General features: G+C 43.3%; 1 protein-coding gene and 1 pseudogene across 3 annotated transcripts in view; one reads left to right on the top strand and one right to left on the bottom strand.

The window, feature by feature from the left end:
- The window catches only part of Clasp1 (cytoplasmic linker associated protein 1), a 223,879-nt gene that overhangs the window by 92,032 nt on the left and 107,407 nt on the right, over positions 1 to 24,440 (top strand). For all 3 annotated transcript variants that reach the window (XM_027417839.2, XM_027417836.2, XM_035445987.1), the window contains exons 8-10: positions 1,078 to 1,145; positions 20,865 to 21,017; positions 23,597 to 23,670. In XM_027417839.2, coding sequence (XP_027273640.1) covers positions 1,078 to 1,145; positions 20,865 to 21,017; positions 23,597 to 23,670 — 295 coding nt within the window. The remainder of the gene's footprint in view (positions 1 to 1,077; positions 1,146 to 20,864; positions 21,018 to 23,596; positions 23,671 to 24,440) is intronic.
- Positions 4,364 to 8,413, bottom strand: LOC113834825 (annotated as a pseudogene).

The raw sequence follows: 24,440 nt of genomic DNA, 5'->3' as shown, positions 1-24,440 counted from the left end.
GTATCATGAAAGTAGCACATTATAAAAACTTTATGCAAAGTAACTGGCAATTTGTTTCAAAAGAAGCAGGAGAAACACGAACCTTTAAAACAAATTTTAAAAAATGTTTTCCACTGGGGGTGGGTGTCCTGCTATATCACTCTCACCTTATTTCCTTTGAGATGGACTTTCTCATTGAACCTGAAGCTAGACTGGTCGCCAGCAAGACCTAGTGACCCTCCTGTTTCTCACCCCTCGTAGTGTTGGGGTTTCAGGTTTGTGAATGGCCAAAGCCAATTTTAACATTGATACTGGGGATTTGAACTCAGGTCCTCATGCTTGTGCAGCATTGTTACCCACAGAGCTAGCACTTTGAACCCCAAGTGTGATCTTTTAGACAGAGTCCTTAAACCAGTGATGGAGCTATTCTAGATGGTCAGTTATTGCTGGTTATTATCAGTTACTGTAGACCAGGCGGGCCTTGAACTCACAGAGATCTGCCTGCCTCTTCCTCTGTTTCCTGAGCACTGGGATTAAAGGCGTGCGCCACTACCGACTGGCTTGGGAGTTACTATTCTTGCTGAGTGGTTTTTATAATTGATCATTTTGGGTGTGGGGGCTGATTGTTAGTTTTAATTGTCTACTTGACACAATTTAGGATCTCTTGAGCATCTCCATCAGAGAACCTGTCTGCATTGGCTTGGCCTATGAACATGTCCATGGGGGATTGTTTTGATTATGTCAATTGAAGTGGGAAAACCGCCCACTGTGGGCAGCACAGTTCCCTTGGGTAGGGTTTTTATATGAGTTTGAGCTGATTAGAAGCATGTGTGCATTCATTCTGTCTCCCCTCTCAACTATGGTGTGACTAACTGCTTCAAGTTGACTTATGTGGACTTGACTTCTCCACAGTGAGGGCTGTAACCTGGAAATGTGAGCTGAAATAGACCCTTTCTCTCCTTGCTTCCTTTTGTTAGGGTATTTTATCACAGCAACAGAAAAAAAACTAAGGTGTCAGGGGCAGTCAACTTAATAGTGTTTGTTATCATAAAGGTGATGATTGATATACCATATATATATTTTTTTGTTTTCAAACAGGTTGAATGTCATTTTTACAAAATTTGATGAAGTCCAAAAGTCTGGAAATATGATACAGTCTGCAAATGGTGAGTGGGAAAACCAGTCTCCATTTCTGCATTTTTTCAGTTTCATGGCAATAATGCTTTTGCTATTTTAGCTGAATGGATGCTAGATGTTTCAATAAAGTTTTCTAGGTCTTTAAAGTTAGGTTTCCTCCATCTACTTTTCCAGGCCAGTGGGCTTCCCACTGCCTTTGTTTCAGAACCTCAATTGTATCCATTAGATACAGTCCATTCTCCTCCTCATCCCACTAACTTGCTGGTGCAGACCCAGGCTGTCCTGGCAGCATTGGGACATTGGTCCATCTTCCTCCCCCATGTCCATAGTCTGTGTTCCTTTAGCATTCAGAGTAATCCTGTTAGAATGCAAATAAGGTGTTGTTGGTCACCTAGTCATACTTATAGCCAGACTGCAATTTAGTGGTCCCCAGGCCTGGTAATGTGGCCTGGACCCCTATTCTGAAGCCATTCTTTCTGAAAGTTTTCTCTACACCTGCCACATTGGCAGTCATGCTAAGTTAGAACATCCTGAGCACCTCTGTGCTTATGACTTTCACTTCCTGAAACACTGGTCCTGCCATCATAATGGTCTCCTTTTTTTGATGCGTATGGAGGATGATCTACAATAGTAGCTCTATTTTCTGTTGTAAAGAAAGAATGAATTAAATATATAGCAAGCTAAGTAAAAGAATAAATAGGTAATAGATAGCTAAACATCATCAAATCAGGTCCTTGGAACTTCTAGCCAAAGCCTACTAGTCCCTATGGCTTCCCACCTGAAGTTCATGAAGAGAGAATTCCAGACAGAGAGAGTGTCCTCTTGGGTGAGGTTTCAAAGTAAAGGAACAAATAACAACAGATAGAGGTGGCATCATCAAATTGGGTGCTCACAGTATCCAGCAGAAACTGACTGGGGAGGCTGAGGCAGTCAGCCAGAGTTCCCAATAAAGCTCTCTCTGTGGCTGAGCTTCCCTTAGCTGAACTTCAGGTGTCTGTTTCCTGCTGCAGGCACTCTTATGTCATGGGAGAAACAGTAACCTCTGTTGGAAACAGCTTACCTTCTGTTTTCAAGAGTGCAGTGTCTTACTTTTGGGCAGTTTTGCTGTTCTCTTCCTGCCCTTGTAACAGTGTCAGTGGGGCCAGCCTAGCCCTAGAAAGGAAGTCTTAGAAGACACTTGACATAAACATGCTTGGGCCTGAAGTTGGGGTGCCAGCCTTGCTTCCAGCACCAGCTTCTCAGTGAGCTCAAATAGTACATGACAGTTTAACAATGAATGTACATTACCCCTTCACCCATCCTGATCTTCATTGCCGAGGCCACCCAGAGCAGTGTGGTCAGGGCTTCCTTAGGCTCTCTGCCCCACCCTATTTGACACTTCTTAGCAGTTTCACTAGAAAAATACTTGCTTACTTATGATGACAGGGTCTTCATTTTATTCCCTTTACTTTTTACTTTATTTCCACTGAGCAGAGTTTAGTCCCTCACAACTGTCTCTGCCCTGTGCTAGGTATGTAATAAGTATTGTTCTATAACTATGGTAGAGACTGTGATATGTGAGTCATGGCCTGTCATTTCTATTTCTTGGCTTGCCTTCACTATACTTGTTGATGGTAACTGAGGACAAATAGGTAACATTTGTGATTCCCAAAAAGAGGAAAAGACAGAAGTAAATTACTGTAAGAATGAAAAGCCTTTCAGGAATCAATTGCCAACAGAGTTTTGTGTGTGTATGCCTTACTTGGTTCTCTGGAGAAAGAAAGTTGATTAGTATAAATAGCAATGGGGGAAAAGAAATAATAAACTTACTTTCAAGACATTTTCAGGTACATTTGGGTGAGAAGGAGAAGCCTGGCTTCTGTAACCCTTTGCTGACACAGTGAATAAACTTCGAGCATGAAAGAATGCATGGTTCCAAATTGCTAAAGGACTATCATCTGCATTGTTTGTGTGTTACATCATCCCTACTGAGTGTGAAGACAATTAACAGCAAATGAAGCTTTTAACTCTGTCTCTATGGTTTTACCATCTTGGACATCTGTACAAATGGAATCATACACTATTTGGCTTTTCTGTTTGGCTTCTTGCATAGCACAGTTGTTTCAGAGTTTACTCAATAGGTACTATATCCATGCTAAATTCCTTTTTATTCTCTCTCTCTCTCTCTCTCTCTCTCTCTGAGACAGAGTATTGTTGCGTAGCATTGTCCTAGAACTTTACTCGAACCAGACAGGCCTTGAACTCATAGAAATTCCTCTGCCTCTGCTTCCCAAGTCCTGGGATTAAAGGCGTGCATGATCATTCTTTTTTTGTGGCCTGATTTGTAATAGAGACACTCCCACAGCTGACTCTAAAATAGTGTCTTTTCAGTGATCTGTGACATTCAGGTTACTGATTTGAAAGTTTACCAGCCTGTAGTCAGTGTTAGGACATGATAAGTGCTGTTCAGTGGGTGGTGACTAGAGTGTGAGGCCATGTCCCCCAATAGGATATGCAGCTAGTGTTAGGTAACAGCTAGCAGGTAATTGAAGTGTGTAAATATCCTTTGTGTGGCCTCTCGACAAGCTTTAGCTTTGCAGCCTGGGGCAAGCAAATCAACTCTTTAAAGTGTCTGTTTGCTTATCTACAAAGTGAAGCACACTGTGAAGATTTGCAGAATAATGAGATATTGTGTAGAACCCTTAGCACAGTGCTCAGATGGAGCTGGTACCCAAAATAATCAATCTGTCTGTCTGTCTGTCTGTCTGTCTGTCTGTCTGTCTGTCTGTCTGTCTGTCTGTCTCTGTCCATTGGTTGGTCCTTCCTTCCTTCCTCTCTTCCTTTCTTTCTTAAAAGAATACCATTAGAAAGTAAATTCTCACTGGGGTGGCGGTGGCACACGCCTTTAATCCCAGCACTCAGGAGGCAGAGGCAGGTGGATCTCTGAGTTTGAGACCAGCCTGGTCTACAAGAGCTAGTTCCAGGACAGCCTCCAAAGCCACAGAGGAATCCTGTCTCAACCCCCCCCCCCCCGAAAAAAAAAAAGAAGAAAGTAAATTCTCATTTGTGATTTAAAAAACAAAAGAATATTTCAGGTTACTGGAATATATATTAAATTTCCACCTGAAAGCACTGTTTGTTTGTTTGTTTATATATGGAGTTTTAACCTATTTAGTGTTAGGAGGAACAGGAGAGGTTCCCTTTCCAATCCAGGGCCCTCTATAGTGTTGCAGGTGGCATCATGGATTCTGTACACTAATGACAATGTTTAGTCTTTCTCTGCTAAAGCAGCAAGGTGAATGTCAAGCTCTGCTTCTGCGCGATCCAGCATTTGGGATCTTATCTGTTGCTACTCCAGCTTCTGTTTCTGAGGGCATGAAATCGTTTGACAGAACAGTAGACAGGCATGTAAGTGCAGTGTCAAATTTCTTCATTTTTGTTTTTCAAGGAAGCTGGTGGACTCTCTATCTGCTGTTGCTGCAGTGTCTTTAGATCCCTGCTAGTAACCTGCAGGGTTGTGCTTGTATACCTGAGGACATTGTTCCTTAGCTATACCAACTACAATCATATAACAACCAAGAGCCTCGGGCCAGCATTCTGGATACAGATGTAAGAAATACTAGCAGCTGTACATAGCATGTCCACAGGAACCTCACAGTAGCTATTTCTAATTAGCTGCCTCACAGTTGTCCTCTACCTGGGGTCTGCTGCCAGCTGTCATTCCAGTCATCACACAGCCAGTGTTTTCCTTATCTGGAACAAGTGAGTCACTGTGCTGGAATCCAGTGGTATATTGGGCACTCTGTCCTGTGCAACAGTTACTGCACAGTCTCTTCCTCTGACCTCTGCCGATGTAAGGTGACCCCTGTCAGTCACTTTAAAGTGTTTGTACCTGGTAGAGTCAGCTCTTTGCCAATGGTAATGTGACAGTCAAAACTGCTGCTGGAATTATTAGACATGTTGGTGCACCTTCTACTCCAAGCAGCCTGCCATATTTAATTTTAAGATCACATTTATTTGTACATACTCACACCATGGTACTCAACCGGAGGTCAGAAGATAATTTTCTGGAGTCAGTTCTCTCATTCCACCATGGGAGTCCCAGGGATCAAACTCAAGTTGTCAGGCTTGGCAGCAAGCACTTTTACCTGCTGGACTGTCTCACTTTGCTCATTTTCAAGCTGTGGTATTTTAAGTCTTCATGGTTGAGCTTTAGGAATTCTTTCTAGACTTCTGGATCATAGGACTCATAGCTTGTAAATAATTTGCAGGGTGTCCCTCCCCCTATGTCTTGGTATATAAAATTTAAAATTTGGTGATGTGATTGGTGTCCTTCTCCCTATGTCTTGATAATTTGATGAAGTGATTCATCTGTTTCTTTTGCTTTTGTCACCTGTGAACAGTGATGCCATTTTCAGCCAGAAAAAGAAGCTCTAAATTAGTACTAACTTGCACAAAGTTGTTTTTGAAAAGATTAATTATTAATTTTGGACAATTTCATACATGTGGTCGATTGTGAGCATATTCATCCCACTGACATCTCTTACCCCTCTTCTCTGCTGGCCTCCTCTTCCCATACAGCCCCCTCCTACTTTAATGTCTGACTGGTTTTTTTTTTTTGTTGTTTTTTTGATGCAGGTCTTGAAAATAATTATTATGAACACATGTTTTTACAAGACCTACTAATGTTAAGGGCAATCCCTCTAAGGAAGATGTAATGCTCATTTTGGGTTTTTTTGTTTTGTTTTGTTTTGTTTTGTTTTTTAAAACATGCTTCAAATTGTATCCTGTGAAGCCAGTGGGTTTCATTCTTTGTGAGTGTGACATGATTGTGACTGAACTCAGCAGTAGAGTCATAGACGAGTAGCAGTGTAGAACGCCTTGCTGTCTGAAGTAGAATGCTTCATCTGTAAATGATTCCTCCTTGTTGCTAGGCTACCTAAGGGCTTTCAGCTTTGACAAAAATATGGGTGTTAAGAATATGTTGTTTGTATAGATGTCTCTTTTTCTTTTTCCCATCTCTGTATAATTAGCAAACCCCTTGAAGAACAAATTACAGTTTTCTCTTCTATGGTTTTCAGAAAGCAAATTGTTATTATTTTATCAAGCAGATGTGCTATGCTTACAGGAGAATTGGACTCTCAGCATGAAAGAGCATTAATTATGGACTAGTCAGTGTCTTTTATCTACAGCCACTTAATGATCTTGAATTGTGTTTGATTGACACAAGGCCATGGGCATAGTTTGCTTAGAAAAGTCACATGGCGGTGTTTCCTAAGAAAAGCTAACATGTTGATGAGGTGATCTAGAAAGTATCCTGTCAATTAAATGCCTGAAAAAGCCATAATCTGTAGCTAAAGGAAAGGACAAAATATCATTTACAGATAATGCCACACACTAAATTTACTATTATTTGTTACATATATAAACGTACCTAGGGTATCATTTTGCTGCCAAATGCAGCCTTCTTTAACGTTTTAGCAGTTGAAATAACTTGCCAAATGTTACCTAATTCAGCTTTGTTGGACGTGAGAGCTATCTGTGAGCCTGAAAACAAACCACTGATGAGCACGTTAGGTAAGGTTGTTGGCAGGTGTGGTGAGGACAAAGCATTCATTTAGAGGCAACATTTATTGAGCAGCCAGCCCGCCATTATCTGCTCACAGGGCTTTAAAGGCAGTGGTGCTGCATAAGTGCTGCAGGTGGGTAGTGCCCTGTTCTGCCCCTGCTTGTTTATTAGGCTGTGCATCTTGCAGGCGTGGAGAGTTCAGTCTTAGGGAAGTGTTCCTTCCTCACAGATGCGTGGGAAATGTGCTGCCAGGCTGGCACATGTGTTGAGCTGTGCTGAGGAGAAGCCCACTCAAAATAGCCTAGAAGAGACCTCTCTTAGCAGCTTCAGTGGAGTGAGCAGCAGGGACTGCCTGTGTTGTCCCCATGTGGGACTGAGATTGCTTCTTGTTTTAAGGTGGATGGCAGTTAGGGAAAGGGTGTTTCTTAAGGGAGTAGAGAGTTGGTTTGCAAAGCCTGAATGAGCTGTAAAGAAGACTCTTACTATCTGAGTAAAGACAGATAGAGGCACTCCCCTCCCCTGGCTGTTGTGAAAAACGCAGGGCGAGAGGCTAGGCTTTTATTTTGGAATGAGGTGGCACTTGTCACAGTACTGACTCTCCTGAAGAAGGTGTGGGAGGAGAGTCTGCTGATGCTAAGCTGCTGTGAGAAGGACTCGCAGCATTTTTGGTCTGGTACCAGATCACTGACAACATGACCACTGGGAAAGGTAGGCACTTTATGTATTCTGGAAAGTGTAATTATTGCTGATGGGCTGGGGAGCCAAGAAAAGATGTAGGACATTTTATAATCTTGTTGTTAACTTATGCCCATGGCTAGAAAGTCAAGAACTTGTTGCTGCAAGTGTTATTTGCAGTTAGGCAGGGGGAGATGGCAAAGCCTGCAAATTATTAGAGTAGTAAAGCTGATGACCTTCAAAGACTAGAAGAAGGACGCACAGAAGCAAGGGTTGGCCAGCTGTCCCAGCAGCTTTTTTGTATGCTTTTAGTTTTTCTCTGCTCCTTTGTGTTCTGGGGATGTTGGTTTTGGGGACAAATCTGTTTTGACCATCTCAAAGCATATGTTAATATACCTAAGCAATATTCAGAAAGAGTCTGCTTGCTTGGAATGTCTGATTTTCTCTAGCTGCAGCTGGAAGGAAAACAAGCGGCAGCCGGCGCTGTTACTGCTTTCCAATTGCAGTGTTCCCCCTTTTGAAGGGAGATTCTGTAAGATGACAAAAGTTGAAGAGGGAACCACTCCACACATGCTGTTCACGCAGTGCTGGTGTTGGCTATCTTCATCTTCTGTGGAGGATTTGCCCAGGCTCAGGCAGTGCTGAGGGGACTGGGAGAGCCCCTGCAGAAAGCAGGGTTGTGTTTACTGGCTGAGTGCAGCTGATGGGCTAGGAGCAACCTGTTTACGGCCCTAGGGGTGGTGCTCCTGGCAGACATAATCTCTTGTCTCTGAGGGACATTTCCAGATGCTTAACTGAAGCAGATGCAACTCAAAGCAATTGTTTACAGTAAGTCTGTTCATTCGTCTTCCAGTCCTTTTGTACTACACTAACATTGTAGGGATCCCAAAGGACATGCGTCTCTATGTTGTTTGTGGTTTTTGTATTTGTTTGTTTGTTTGTATATATGTGGGTATGCATGTGGAGGTCAGGGGATGACTTGCAGGAGTTGGTGCTCTTTTTTCATTGTATGGGTCCTGGGCTTGAACTCTGCCCATCAAGCTTGGCAGCAAGTGTCATTACCTGCTGAGCCATCATGGCCTGATATCTCCTTAAACTAAGCTTGCTTTAGCTGAAACCAAACAGAAGTTTTATTTTGGCTGAAAAATATCCTATTGAAAGATGCCATATCTCTGCTCGTATTTTCATGTTGATAATTTACTGGGTATGGTGATGGTATTTTTTCTTACCTTGTAATTGCCTTTTGTCAGGGTTACTGGCTGTTTAAGAAATCAATACCTGGGATGGAAACAATGAATAATTCATGTTCCAAAGAGTCTTTTATTTGAAGCTTTGAAAAAATGTGTCACTGGTAATAGCATCTGCCTTAAGTTGTTGTATTTGAGGGCTGTTTCTTCCTAAACATCAGGACAAAATAATCTAGAAATCGGTGATCTGTGTTTAAGGCCTGGGAGGAGCCCTTGCTAACTCTGAATTTAGCATGAAGACCACACTTCTGCTTGGGAGCTCCTTCCGTGCCACCTGCCTTCTGTTGTTGAGATGCAGCTTAAGCTGCAAGTGTGGTGGCAAACAGGGATCTGAAACCACTCTATCGGAGTATCTGTCAGTCTGTGGCTAATAAAAGAGAGGTTGACAGTGTGCACATGGTGACAGCTACATGTGCAATCAGAGCACATCCCCTCACTTTGTTGTTTACTGTTGTTATTTTATTATCCTCATGAGGTAGCCCCTGAAGAGTAGGCCTGAGGTTTCAGGTTCTCAGTAAGTGGGTTAGTGTCAGGACACAGGAAAGAAAATGCTACACTCTGCTGTCTTAGATCAGTTACCCACTATCTGGCATGCCCTCTTGCCGTCTCCTTTACTGCTGTTGTTAAAGCTGGAGCTATGTATGCTTCTGTGTTTAGTAACTGCTTTAGAGAATGATGCAAAAAAGCAAAAGCCTTGAAACAAAACATCAAGGCAGGCAGGCATCGGAGCTTCTGTGGTACTCTGTTCCAAATATTAGCACCTGGGAGCCTGAGGCAGGAGGATAACAAGGTTAAGGAAGGGTGCCCTGAGGATGTGGTGCTGAGGAGGTTTGGGGGTGGGGTAGGATTCTGGCAAAGGAAACTGTAGTATAGACTCATGAGTTTCGTTTTAGTGGCAGCTTGCTGTTGTTACAGGACGGGAGCACTTGGAGAAGATGGCCAGGGCTCTGTGTGCCATGCCCAGAAGCCGATCCCTTTATTGAATGCCATTACTGTGGTATGGAAACTTAAGCCACCAAGACTGTGTCAGTGAGGGAGACAACACAAAGTGGCTGGCCACTTGAATTTGATCAAATGCAGCTTATCTGTCATAACCATTTCATAAAACAAGGGTCATGGACACCAGCGGGAAGCAAAGAAAGATACCATTTCAGAAAGGAAGATAGGCCTTTAAATGAAATAAATTTAGCTTTGTGAGAAATGCAACAGTTTTCTTTATCCTCAAAAAAGTGTTTTATTTCAAAGTGTGTGTGTGTGTGTGTGTGTGTGTGTGTGTGTGTGTGTGTGTGTGTGTGTATCTGTGAATGTGCACACCCTGGAGCTGGAGTTACCGATGGTTGTGATGTTTGTGTGTTGGGAACTGAACTCAGGTGTTTTGTTAGAACACATGCACTTAACTGCTGAGACTTCTCTCTATCCCCTGGGCCTTGGCTTTGTGTGATATGGTTTGATACTCTATAGATACAGAATGCAGAACGCTCTCTTAAGATTCCAAGATGCAGAATCAGATGTACAAGAAGACCTCTAATCCTGGCCTGGTACCCCCCCCCCCCTTAATCCTAGCACTCAAGAGGCAGAAAGAATTCTATGAATGCAAGGCCAGCCTGGTCTCCAAAGCAAGTTCCAGGAGCAAGACTACATAGAGAGACCTGCCTCAACAAAAGTGAAACAAAACAAAACAAGAAGAGAAAGAGAATGAAGAGGAGGGGGAGGGCCTGAAAAAACGTCTGCTTCCTTGTTGCCAGATCTCATGTGCCACAAGGCCCGTTGGGGAAGAGGTGATTTTAGAGCTGAAGCTGGGAGCATGTGCGGGCAGCCAGGGAAATGTTGCTGCGCCAAGGAACCTAGTCCTACTCAGAAAGCCAAGGGAAGCAGCAGTGAGGCTCTAAGAGTCTAGGAAGGGCTCCCTGTGGCCCAAGGTGGGATACTTTAAGCTACAAAAGACGCTTTTATTAGACTGTAAGAGTACTCGGGTGTGGTGGCATGCAGTAACCTCCTTTCACAGAGCATAGTGTGCAGTGGGCTGGGAGGCAGTGGGGTCTGCTTACCTCCCTGGTGTACCTGAGAGCAGGCTCATGTGGTAGCCAACTTTGTTCAGAGCATCAGACAATTTATACTCTGAGGGTTAAGAAGAATCACCTGAGTAAAGTGTACAATCACCAGGACATTGTAAAACCATGCTTTTCTGTAGAGGCACATGAGTAAGAACAGCTGAAGTAAACTCACTCCTGTCCTGTCCCTGGGAGCAGCACGGAAACACATTCCAAGGACAATTCTGTTTCACAGAAACTGAGGTCACAAGATTCTTGTCTTGTTTTCTTGGAGTTTTCTCATAAGCACTCAGAATTCTCATACAATTCAATTCTTGGATTCTGTTCTGACTGGATATATATCATATATATGTGCATACATATATATATGATTTATGTATATATGATTTATCTGTGTATCTTAAGTGTACAGAAAAGACTTAAGAGATTAGTAGAGCAATATGTAGGTGTGTATACAAGGAAGTTTCAGAGAGATTAAGGAAGGAAAAAGTGCCTTGAATGTGGGGCACCACCCCATAGCCTGGGGGTTCAGGCAGAATAAAAAGCAAAAGGTCAAAGCTCACTAGTGTTGGCATTTGCTGTCAGGTTCCTGGCTCCTGTGATGTGAGCTTTGCCCCACAGACTGAAATTGGCAGGTAAGATATAGCTTTCTTCTCTGTTTTCTTTCTGTTTGTTTTTGTTTTATGGCCACTGCAGTAACACCAACAGATGGTAAACATGACATTCTGCCCCTGTAATCTTCCTCTTCTAATCCAGAAACCAATGGAAAAAGCACATTGAAGCATCTTATCCAGAACTAGCTAACCCCTGATCCTCAGAATGGTTAAGGTCATCTGAAAACTTGGGAAGACCAAGACACTGTGAGAGCCTAGAGCACACTAGAGAGACTGTGGGTGTGTACCGATTGTACCCTGGACACATAGGACCTTGTCTGAGAACTAAGGATGCTGGGCAGACTGAGGCCACTTGGTAATGAGATTGCATTAGCCCTGGCACTAGTAGAATCAAGTCTGCTGTGTTACTGTAAGACGTTGTTGTAGGGAAACAGGTGTGATATACATGGCAGCTCTGACTTTTAGTAACTCTGCAAATACAATACTTCCTTCAAAGTTTATATTAAATGTATTAAAAACTGCAAAGTAAGGAGGTTAGACAGAAGCTTTTTATTTGCCTTGTCTTCCCATAATACTGTAATTATTTATCCCACATTTATACATGAGTTGATTTTACTTTTGAAAACAATTTGATTTGGGTTTTGGATGGTATGCTTATATATTTTTTTAATGTTTTCTTTATTTGAAACATATACTGCCATTTACTTTTTAAGGCAAAAACTAGAGTCATGGAAACCAGCACTTTCAGTGATAGGAACTCCTAAGATGCCCATATATAAGACAAGCAAGGCTTGATCTATGGGGCCTTGGTAGAACTGGAGATTGGGGGACAGTGAGAGCATTCTGAGTAGCACCGCCTACTGCTAGTATTTGGGTGGGTAAATCAGAGAGGTTGTGGGGAGAGATGGGAAAGAGGAAAGGGCTGAGAGCAATGCCTTTGGCTTGGTGGTGCCAAGTGAGTCAGGACCCTGGAGCAGGGTCTGAGGGTGGACTGATTCTGGCTGATGATGGTTTTGGAATACCAGGTGTAGAATTTGTCTTGATTCAAGTAGTCTATATCTTGGAGTAGAGACAGAGCTGCTATGAGAAGATTGAGATATTTATTAGGCTGTTAGTCTTTATTTTAATTGCCATTTTATTTCTCTTTCTCTTTTCATGGAGAAGTATAGTTCTTGTCACTCCTAAGGGTTCCTGAGAACTGAGGCTATTGAAGCCCAGATGGGGAATCTGAAGGCTTATTCGCACAAAAAGGAAATAGCTCACAGCGTAATCACTGCTAAGTACCACTGACATTTTGTTAGGAGGCCATTCCCAAATTTGACTCTGAGCTTTCCAGCTCTCTTGTCCTTGTGCCTGCTTAATGGCTGTCATGAAGAATTGGGTCAGTATGGCCACACTGATAATTAGAGTGGCATTCCCAAAGCTGTACATGTGATGGCTGTAGGGCTTGGGCTCTGATAGTGACTGGTATAGTATTCCTTGAGGTCACGGACAAAGGTAAAACAAGTACTGTGGTATAAAAGAGGATGAATATTTAACCAGTGAAAGGATACTGTGGTTCTTGTTAATATGGCTTTTTATAGATTGTCATTGTTGATGTTCTTATTGTTTAAAACATTATTTTAAACCTTTGCTTTCTCATCATCCATACAAAACTCTGCTTTTGTCTCCTAATGATGCTTAAACTCTCCTTCCTTTCCATTAATTAATAAAACCGTGTCACATGCACTGTCAGGTTGAAGAAATAGCTCAATGGGTCAAGTGCTTGCTGCATAACTGTGAGTGAGGACCAGAATTGGGATCCCTGGAACCCTTTCAACAGCAGCTACCGTAGTCTGAAGGTCTGTGGAGAGATAGAGTGTGGAAACTAACCTTGGTTACTTTTCTATTGCTGTGATAAAACAACTTGACCAATGCAGCTTATAAAAGAAAGCATCTAATTTGTCAGATGATTTCAGAGGGTCAGTGTCCATGATGGTAGAACAAAGGAACAACTGAGAGCTCACATCTTGATCTACAACCACAAGAGGAGAAAGACAGACAGACAGACAGACAGACAGACAGATAGATCACATCACAAGACAGATTGTAATCACTTACTTTACACTGGGAATTGTATGAGTCTTTTGAAACCTCAAAGCTGTCCCAGTTCCACACCTCCTAATTCTTCTCAAATAGTCCCACCAACTAGTGACTAAGTATTCAAATATTTGAGCCTATAGGGGCCATTCTCATTCAAGCTACCAAAAAACTTTGCCCAACTATGTTGTTTGGAGGTTCAATTTTGGGATAAGATCATCAGTGTTGAGTCCCATGTTTGAAACCTGGTGGTTTTGTCAAAAGCAGTGTGAAAAGGATCTGGAATACAGCTCTGCTAGTAGAATGCTTGCCTAACGTGCATTAAGTAAAAGGCCCTGTACTTGTTCTGGAAGTTCCCTTTGTGCAGTTAGTATGACTTGTTCACACTATATTCCCAGGACCTTCCAAAGTGCCCGACAATGGAACAGATCCTGATGGAGTTTTAAGGAACATACAAAGGCAGAAGGTGACTTTCCACATTAGGTAACAGCTAGCTTCCCATTCCTTGCATAAGTTACCCTGGCTGTTTTTGATTGATTGTTTTTGGTGAAACAATGCTTTGTTCATTAACTTGGAGCTCATAAGAGAGAATCTATTCCAGTCTCACTAGGTTCTCTGTCTATCCCACCACTGTTTTCCCTCGAATCTCTACCCTTTCTCGTTGCCTTCAAGAGGTGCACTACCAGCTAGCTAGAAGAACATTAGCCTCTAAGAGTGGAACGTGCTTCTGTTCTAGACAAAGGGTCTGAGGTGTAGTTTCTGTTTGAACAAAGCTGACTTCTGTGGGAAGGAGAGAAGGGAATTCGGTTTTGTTTGAGTCCAGTTTATTAGCCTAGTTCTGTGTAACCCCAGTTGTACTGGAATCACAGCCATGCACTGCCTCTAACCCTGGCTTTAGAGGGGAGCTTGGGGTGTGTTATAAATTGGGTGTAAACTTTCTGACACACTTTCCTCTGTCATAATTGGACAATGAGATTATTATTTGGAGAATTGTCTTAGAAGCTATGGGATGCTATGGGAAAGCCAAAGGCAGTAATGGGTGTGCCTGTGTCTGGCCAGGTTGGAGAAGGTGTGGAATGTGGACAGTCACTTGGTGTATTTAGGTCAGGTAATAAACATATGATCCTTGTGTGAGGACAGGTATTGCATCAGCCATCTCAGGAAACTGTTAACTGTAATTCACAAGACTCTCCTTCACTGGAATGCAGGGCAATTTCACCTCTCTCTCCCATCAAGTACATATATGCTTGCAATCTCCCACTACTTGATACCCCCTTAAACTTTGCTCATTTCCTGGTTTTAGCCTGCCATTGTGTGGCCTATACATGTGCCATGCATCAGGATGTCTGCATAATTCTTTAATCAAATGACAACAAGAAACCCAGTTTGACTTGCTCTGGGACCTGGATGTAATCATAAGAATTTTAGAAGGCCAATTTAATGCATCGTGAAACAAGTTATTCTTGGTCTATTAGTGTTTGCTTTGTAATTATATAAATAATTGTAGCAGTTTGAGCTCCAGCTAGCTGTTGAGTAGGCTCCAAGCTGATGCTGAGGTGCTGGGATACTTGCTGTAAGCACGTGTGTTTTCTGACCACAGAGAACCATCAGTTATAATACACAACTTTTCAAATACTTAGGCTTGGAATTATCAAATTTGAATAAACATTGTTGAGAAGAAACACTCATTAATTGGTGGATAAATAAAACAAACCCAAACTCTAACATACTCACACAGAGCTATTTATTAGAAAAACTTTCAGATAGTACCTTATATTATATATATATATATATATATATATATATATATATATATATATGTATATATATATATATATATATATATATATATATATATATATCCTTGGGACCTTAGATTCAGGACAGAGAATTATATGGAATGAAAGGTAGACTAAGGAATGCAGACCATGAGATCACAGCACAGGGCCACAGCAGGGAAACCTCAAGACACAAATGTGTCCAGTTAGTTGAGACACAAGATATCATCATACTTGACAACTCCCAATCCCTTACAGACCTCTCTCAACTGGCCAGTTAGGGATATTGATGCAGGCTGATTTTTTCCTCATCCACTACTCTTTTTGCTTGCTAGTCTAGTACCACCATATTAGCTTCCCTGCACATTGAGCAGTGGCCTCAGTATCACCCGTTGCTATTCATCACTTGGGAATTTTGCCTTTAGTCCTCTGCTCTCTCTGCCCACGGTGAGAACAGCCCCATAATTATGAAATTTCTGTGCCCAGGCTCTTGGGAGGGCAGCTGGCTGCTTTGTTTATTATTCCCCGTGTGAGAGAGCTTCCTTGTTTTTACATTTGCTCAGAAACTGTCTTTGGGATTTGTTCTGTGTAGGTGTTCAGCATCATAGCCTAAAGTGTTCCTGACTCAAGCAGGATGTGCACACATTTAAAAGCATCTCACACTCCTAGTTCTTCAGTACTGGATACAGTGGAGCTGTGAGTCACATCATCGGGCCTGGAGGAGGGCACAGAGGATCCTCTCTAATATTATTTGACCTGTGTGATTGTGCATGCGTGTGAGTGAGTGCGTGTGTGTGTGTGTGTGTGTGTGTGTGTGTGTGTGTGTGTGTGTGTATGTGTGCGTGTGTGTATTGTGTGTAGTCACATTAGATGTGACTTCAGCAAGATGCCGCCACATATGTGATTCTATCTCATACTGGATTATGAATGCTACAGGGAACTGTAATGTTCCTTCCTTTGTTCCAGCCTTAGCAGAGTACCTGAGGGCATAGTCATACATAGTAAAAAAAAAAAAAAAAAAAAAAAAAAAAAAATGCTGGAGATGGAGGAAGAAAGATGCTCTGGGTGTGCTTTTGGCATCCAGTGGTGGCAGATGGGCCAGGTTGGTGCACTGAGTTCACTCAGTTTCATCACAACAAAGACAAAATCATTTCTTTGACATCAAATCACTTCCATCAAATAATGTGCCCAGCCTTGAACTTCCTCCACACAAGGGAGGCCAGGGGGAATTTGGGAAAAATTTAAAATTTGATGCTACTTGGTAAAAACATATTCTTAATTTAGATTCTTTTCTTTAGCTTATAAAAGACATGTTTCTTTCCTGTGACCATGAGAGATTCATCCCTGAGGGCACTCCAAAGCTTTGGTACAAGGGTACACTTAGGTCCTCTCCCACTGGAACCAGTTCTTAGAAAAGCTGTATGAGTGTGTTGTCCCATTTCTCAATAGTGTTCATGTATTTCTTTTTTCTTTTGGTTTTTTGAGACAGGGTTTCTCTGTATAGCCCTGGCTGTCCTTGAACTTGCTCTGTAGACCAGGCTGACCTCGAATTCAGAGATCTGCCTGCCTCTGCCTCCTGAGTGCTGGGATTGAAAGTGTGTGCTTAGAGGTTAAAATCACTTGCTGCTCTTATAGAGGACCTGAGTTTAGTTGCCAGCACCCACACTAGGAGACTCACAACCTCCTGTAACCAATTCCTTTGGCCCCCATGGGCACCCACATTTAAATGCATTTACAACAGATACACACACACATATAACATAAATCTTGATACCTTTTTAAAGTAAAGATGAGGAACTAGCCGGGCGGTGGTGGCGCACACCTTTAATCCCAGCACTTGGGAGGAAGAGGCAGGTGGATCTCTGTGAGTTCAAGACCAGCCTGGTCTACAAGAGCTAGTTCCAGGACAGGCTCCAAAGCTACAAAGGGAGACCCGGTCTCGATAAATAAATAAATAAATAAATAAATAAATAAATAAATAAAAATAAATAAATTGCATGTGACATCTCCAGGAACATAGAACTTCTGCACACTGTTAAACACCACCTGAGAGAAACTGCAATGTTCCAGCAAGACAGCTGATATGGGGGGCTCATTGGTCATCTTTTCCATGGTGTAGTCCTAGGACAGCAGCCAGCAGCGGTGCAACAGCAATAGGGACTGACTATTCTTTTATTGATTGATTATGTGTATGTACACATGCACTTCGAGAAGCTGGAGGACAGCTTTCTGAAACTGGTTCTTTCCACCTTTGTCTGGCTTCCTGGGATCAAACTCAGGTCTTGCTCAGCAACCACCTTTAGCTGCTAAGACATCTTGCTGATACCTTTTCATTATTTTTGCTGACCTGACATTTGTGTGGGACTTGGTACCGCCATACTTACTGGTCAAGGCTCGGTTCTCAGGAGGCTGTGCCTTGCTGGTATCTCTCATTCTATTGGTTCGGCTCTAAGTTCATGGATGACTGTGTACTCTGGCATTTTTTCCCCCAGTATTCTCTCTTGTGTTTTAGACTCACCTTCTCTCAGTAGTTCTCAGAGACACACTGGTTAGCTGTTGTGTCCCACCACCTGGCAGACCTGTCAGTTTGACTTCCCAGGAGAGGTTTGCTGGAGGGTTAGGTGAGAACTCCAATGCCATTCTGTGGAAACCTCACAAGCCTTTTGGAATGTCTTGTCCTAGTGCTGTGGGAGGAGAGATGAGGTTCAAGTGACTTTGAAGAATTGAAGGTGGCTGGGAACTAAAGGCTCCAGTTGGCTTACTCCAGATTCCTACCCATTAGACTGTCAGTAGGAGTAGCTGTGGGAAGGTGGTATTGCCACTGGTGGCTGAAGATAGAATGGATTCTTTCTTTGGGCCCAAGGAGAATGTATGCTTCCACAAGACCATTTGCTGTGGGTAGCATACAGTGTGTGAAGAACCTTAACCTAGTGTGATAGCAAAGCTTGCACAGTTAGAAATACTCATTTCCACATGTTTGCTATAGTCTAGGCTCTAGAAGTAGCCCTGTATTGACTGATGTCTGCTTAGCTGAGACCCTGAAGTAGCTAAGCATTCAGATGCTAACAAAGGCCAGGTGTAGTGTAGGAGGCCTTTAATCCTAGCACTTGGGAGGCAGGGGCAGAGGCCCTGAGATCTCTGAGTTCCAGGACAGCCAGAGCTACATAGTGAGACCCTATCTTGAACAACAAAAACAAAACAAAACAGATGCCAACATATCAGTGTGCACTGTGATTTAGTTGAGCAATACTGAATTATGTCAAGGACCCAAGACTGTGCATCTCTGTATCTGGGACAGCTGTGAAGCCACCCTGTCATCAGCCCCCTTACATAAATGGCCCATTTGCCTTTTAAGGAATGATCCTTTCTACAGATGAGAATTTCCCAGTGTACTGAAACCAGGCTCCTTTTTGATTGTTCAGACTCCCTCCCTCCCTCTCTCCCTCCCTCCCTCCCTCCCTTCCCCTTTGGAAAAATTACCATTTTTATTCACTTAGAAATTCATGTACGTTTCTTTGATCATATTCACCCCAGCTCCTTTTTAAACCCTCCCAGATGCACCTCCATTCCATCTCTCTACTTCCCTAATTTTGTGTCCTCTTGTTTTTTTATCTAATAACTCATCAACTCCAATTTCTGCTGCCAGTATACTGCATTGTGGTTGACCTGCTAGAGCCACCCTTGAAGCCACCAACTGTCCATAGCTCCTCAGTTAGGGGTGGGGACTCAATGCTGGAGTGTTGACTGGCTTGATCTCGTGTGGTCTTTGCAGTAACCCTGTTACATCTAGTAGATGCTGTTTTGTTCTAGTCTACCCAAGTCTCTGGCTTCTAGAATCTTTCTAGAATCTGATGGTCCCTCAGTCTTGGGTAGTGGTATGATATAAATGTTCCATTTGTGGCTGGGCACTGTCCAGTCACACTCTGTGCTTTGATCAGTTGTGGGTTTCTGTGTTAGCCAGCATCTACTGCACAGGAAGCTTCTGTAAGGTCTGAGAACTACACTAACTCATCAGTAAGAATTTAGACAGCAGATTGATAGTGTCCACTTAACAAAATAATAGTTGTAGGTTCACCCCTGAGGCCTTCGAGCTAGCTCCGCAGCCATGGGTTCTTGGCCAGGTTTGCAGTACCAGGCATGCATCTCCTCCTGTAAAACAGGCCTGATATCCAGTCAGAAAGTAATTGGTTACCCCATAACTCATGCCATTATTATACCCATGGGCTGCTAATCTGGTCATTATTTCAGTTCACTAGGTTTGTAGCTCAGTAAGACTCTTTCTGACTCCCCACCAAGCCCAGCAGCCTATGCAGCACTTTCTAGTACTTGCCAATAAGGAGGAAGCTTCCTGGCCAGTGCTAACTTGGTACTCCATACCTTGTGACTAATATCTGTGGTGTCTGCAGTGAGAGGGTCTTACCATCAAGTTCTGGTGGGCATTCAAGAGCAATGACAAATAGCCTATTGTTTTGGGTGTCTCTGGGATGCCTTTTTTGGGTTTTTCGAGACAGGGTTTCTCTGTGAGCTTTGGAGCCTATCCTGGCACTCGCTCTGGAGACCAGGCTGGTCTCGAACTCACAGAGATCCGCCTGCCTCTGCCTCCCGAGTGCTGGGATTAAAGGTGTGTGCCACCAACGCCCGACTTCTGGGATGCCTTTGACCAGCAATTTCAGGAAAAGTATCCCACTTAACCTGGAAGAGGGTAACCAACTCTAAAAATGTCCCAAAAAGACATATGAAAACCTACTATTTTATAAGCATCCTAAATAAATGCATGTGTAAATTTAAAAGTTTAATTGGGCCTTGCCTCCTTTTAATTTGTGTGTGTAGGAGGGCTTGGGGCTGAGTGCATATTGTGCATGTATTTATGGAGGCAAAAGATCAATTTTCCTTAGGTGCTGCCCTTTGTGTTTTAATTGTGTGTGTGTGTGAACCATGCACATAGGCAGATGCTGTGAAACACATGTAGAGGTTAGAGGACAGCTTGTGCTAATCAGTTCCATATGTGTTCCGGTGACTGACTCTGGCTCTCAGGCTTGGCAGCAAGTGTCTTCGACAGCTGAGCCATCTTGCCAGCCCTATGAGGACTTGAGTTCAAATCCCCAGAACCCACGTAAAATCTGGGCAAGTAGCACAAACCACTGTAATCCCAGCACTCCTGTGTGGAGCCAGAGATGGAATGAATGTTCCAGAAGTTCATGAAAGCCAGAGACAGAAATGCCCTGGAAGTTCTTGCTCCAGCCAGGGGGAAAAACAGAAGAGCACCCCTATCAAACAGAGGAGGACAGACATATGAGATCGTCCTCATTTGCACTGTGTGCCCCCATTCATGCGTGTGCATGCACCAGAGTATACACACACACCATAAAACTGACAAACTGGAAAACTGTAGACAAAGAGTCAGATGTTTGCACATTGGAGTGGGAAAGCATTCTAGCTCCCTGAAGGTAATCAATCACCTTGTAATTGCTTTCCCAGGGCTTTACATTCCATTCCATCATGCAAACCTGTATTTTCAAGACTAATGATTGTTCTGTGTATAGGTGGAAAAACAGAGGCTTTGTTTGTTTGTTTGTTTCCAGACGTGATTTCTCTGTGTAGCCCTGGCTGTCCTGGAACTCCCTTTGTAGACCAGGCTGGCCTCAAACTCACAGGGATCCACTGCCTGTGCCTCCCAAGTGCTGGGATTAAAGGGATGCACCACCAACGCCAGTGAAAACATAAGAGTTTTAAATAATGACTCGTTTGCTTTTCAGATAAAAATTTTGATGATGAGGATTCTGTGGATGGAAACAGGCCTTCTTCTGCCAGCTCCTCCTCATCTAAGGCTCCATCTAGTTCCCGAAGGAATGTTAGCATGGGGACTACCCGTCGACTTGTATCATCCAGTCTTGGATCTAAGTCTTCAGGTAAGACAACATCCTGTGTGACAACATCCTATGTGATGTGATGTGCTGGGGTCTTCTGTTATAGTACTTGCCTAACATACCCGCTAGGCATGAACTAGTTCCCGTGTGCACATTCTTGCTTACAGACTTTGCTTGGCCTGTACCCCTCTGTTGATGCCCATGAGCTGGCAATGGTAGTGTAAGATGCCAGGTGGACTCACCATGTTCTAGTGAGTCCAGCCAGTAAATGTGCAGACAGTACAGAGGAAAGCACAGCCTAAGATGAAGATCAATAACACACCACAAGCCCCATTTAGTCATCTGGAGCCAGTCTTGCCTTGATCAGCACTGGGCGTTTTACCAAATCTGTTTGTTAAGGCCAGATGCCAGATTGAAAATTGTGAAAAATATGATTTGTTCATATAGGTAGTATTTTCCCTTGTGAAAATCAGTGTGAGTACTGAGTAAATAAATGGTGGGAGGCCCAGTGAGATGGCTCAGCAGGTAAAGACACTTAGTGCACAAACCTGGTGATGGCAGGGTTCAATCCTTGGAACCCTCCTTCCCAATAACTCCTTGTCTTAGACAGACTTTTAGTTATTTATACCTCTTTTTACTGTCACATTTTAAATTTACACACCTTTTCCTTACTCTTTACCTCTAAAAGATTGTGTAGCCACTTGCTTTAAAGCCATGGTCACTGATGGTTGTGTGTTGGGGTTGAGGGTAGGAAGGTGGGTAGAATCCCACAGCTATGAAAGCCAGAGTTGAATAGGCTCAGTGAACTCCTGAGGGAGGAGGCCCCAGAGTGCTGCCCCTTGGTGTTCTCTTCTGGATGAAGGAAGGTCTTAGGAGTGATGCTCTCTGGAATGACAGTATCTTGACTGCATTCACAAGGTGCCAAGCCACTGTTCCTTTGCAGCCCAGTCATCCTGCCCTGGGAGCTGCATTGGCCACAGGAAGACCAACGTTACTGTGTGTCATGTGTTTGTCATTTTTCCTAATCGTCTCGAGTGCTGTTAATTTTTTGTTGCTGAGTTTATGTTTAACATAAGATTCACTATTTTAAAAGATTTATTTACCTTTATTTAGTGCATGAATGTTTCCTGACATGTATGTATGTCACTGTGTGCATATCTGGTTCCTGCAGCCTAAGGTCCCCTGGAAATGGAGTTAGAGATGATTGTAAACCAGTCTAGGTTCTCTGCAAGAGCAGCAAGTGCTCTTAACCTCTGAGCCACTCTTCAGCTATTGTAAAGGGGAATATTTTCAGTGTTTCATTCACCTCCCTTATAGTATGTATCAAGACCTCGCGCGCGCGCGCGCGCGCGCGCGCGTGTGTGTGTGTGTGTGTGTGTGTGTGTGTGTGTGTTTACACTCAGGCATGCTTGTAAAGGTCAAAGGACAACTTTGGGGGGTCAGTTCTTTGCTTCTGTGATGTGGGTCTCAGGAAGCAAATTTAGATCATCAGACCTGGTGACAAGTTCCTTTACCTCCTGAGCCATTGCACTTGTCCCACCACTTTCACTTTAATGAATTTTGTGTTCTTGACCTTCCCTTGAGTGATGCTAGTCCTGTAAATAAGGGTAAGACAATTTCTGCATGATCTGGTTGCTGCTTTCCTGCCAATATGTCAACCTCAGCCCCTCCAGAAGTTTCCACTTGGTCAGTTTGCCCTGAGCCATACCCTCATCCTTTCTTTGTTTAATACCATAGTCCTGACTGCTTTAGAGTTCCTGCTTTTCAGATCTTGTGGGCTCAGAGGCCATTGCTGTCTGCTCACAGCATTCTAATCATATGCTAAAGCAGCTCTCAGGTCTGCACTGTGACTGACTTGTGAACACATTTATGGCTACCTGGGCTGTTTTTTGTTTCATTTTCTCTAGCAGGTCCAGCAGGGCCCTAACAGCAAGTCATGTGTCTGATAGGAGCAGACATGCTAATCTATATAAGTCATTGCTGGGGTTTCAAGGATGAACACAGACATCAGTGTAAAATTGTAAGGAGCGGAACAGGATGAAGTTGTCATGCATGAGATCCCATACATGACATTAGGAAGCAGATGTCATTTCTTCCCGGGGCAGCACAGAACAGCTAGACAGCCTCAGCATTTCCAGATACACTGTCCTGCTCTTCCCTCACCAGCCCTTCCGGAAGTCCCCCTGAGCCAGTTTTGCCCTCAGCCCTGCCTCTGCTTTAAGTGTACAGGGCATCTTAACATAGCTTTTTGGGAGAAACTTGAATTGGTGCCTAAATAAAACTTTGAGGGATTGAAGAGATGGCTCATCAACAAGAGTGTTGACTGCTCTAGCAGAGGACCTGAGTTGGGTTCTGGCATTCACACCAAACAGCCGACAACTGCTTGTGAGCAGCTCAGAGGCTGCAGTGCCCTCGGACTCTGTGTGTAACCATGCACAGTGCACACAGACACACACACAAGCTCATACACATAAATAAAATCAATCTTTTTTATGAGTTTTAAACATTCCAAAATACAATTTCAGTTATGGATATGAACAATTCTGTAGTGTATGTTTTATATAATTTTCATATTACCTTTTTTAAAAAAAAATGATCTTTTTTGTTTTGTTTTGTAACAGCTGCAAAAGAAGGTGCCGGTGCTGTGGATGAAGAGGATTTTATAAAAGCTTTTGATGATGTACCCGTAGTGCAGGTCAGTGTGGGTCTGTGCTGCTGTTCAAGTCAGGGTAGTGACTCAAGAAATGGCCTAGTGGTTTAGAGCCCTTGCTGTTCTTCCAGTGGACTGGGTTTTGGTTCCCAGCACATGAATGGGATGCTCACAAGTGCCTGTAATCCCAGCTCCAGGGCATACAACACCCTCTTCTGGCTTCTGCAGGTACCTACAAATGTCATTTTTAAAATCAAGGTAAAAGTCTTTAGATTTTATTTTTCAAACATGCCTTTATGGTTAGAGCACTGAAATGCCTGTGGGGCTAGTTTTTAAAAAGTGAAAAGATTCACTTGGAGGCCCAAAGTATGGAGTGTGTGGAGCAGGCTCAAGAACCATGCCTTGACCATAATACTTCATGGTGTGGGGTAGATGACCCTGGGACATCAGGCAGCTCCTGTCAGACCAGTAGAGAGAGGACAGGGTGGGTCAGCTCATGCTTTCATTAGCAATCCTCTCAGAATTTGCCTCCCCAGTGACCCAAGGCCACCCCTTCTTAGTCGAACCACCCAGGCTCCTAACATTTTCATGAAGTGGACCTTGGGGATTCATGTCCAAGGCATGATCCTGCTGCAGAATCCTTTACTTGTCAGTGTGGAAACAGATTGTCAAGACTATAGATCTCAGGTACAGATTAGAAAATGTGGGAGCCCTGTAAGCGTCCAACAAGCATAGAAGTCCTGATCCCACTTGATATCTCCAGAAGAGCAGGAAAGGTGTCTCTGTAGAGGAAGTTAGTCTGTCACATTCAGAAA

This window comes from Cricetulus griseus, chromosome 5 (assembly GCF_003668045.3).
Source record: "Cricetulus griseus strain 17A/GY chromosome 5, alternate assembly CriGri-PICRH-1.0, whole genome shotgun sequence".
NCBI lineage: Eukaryota > Metazoa > Chordata > Mammalia > Rodentia > Cricetidae > Cricetulus > Cricetulus griseus.
Note: the sequence above shows the minus strand (reverse complement) of the source record. Positions and strands in the feature narration are given on the sequence as shown.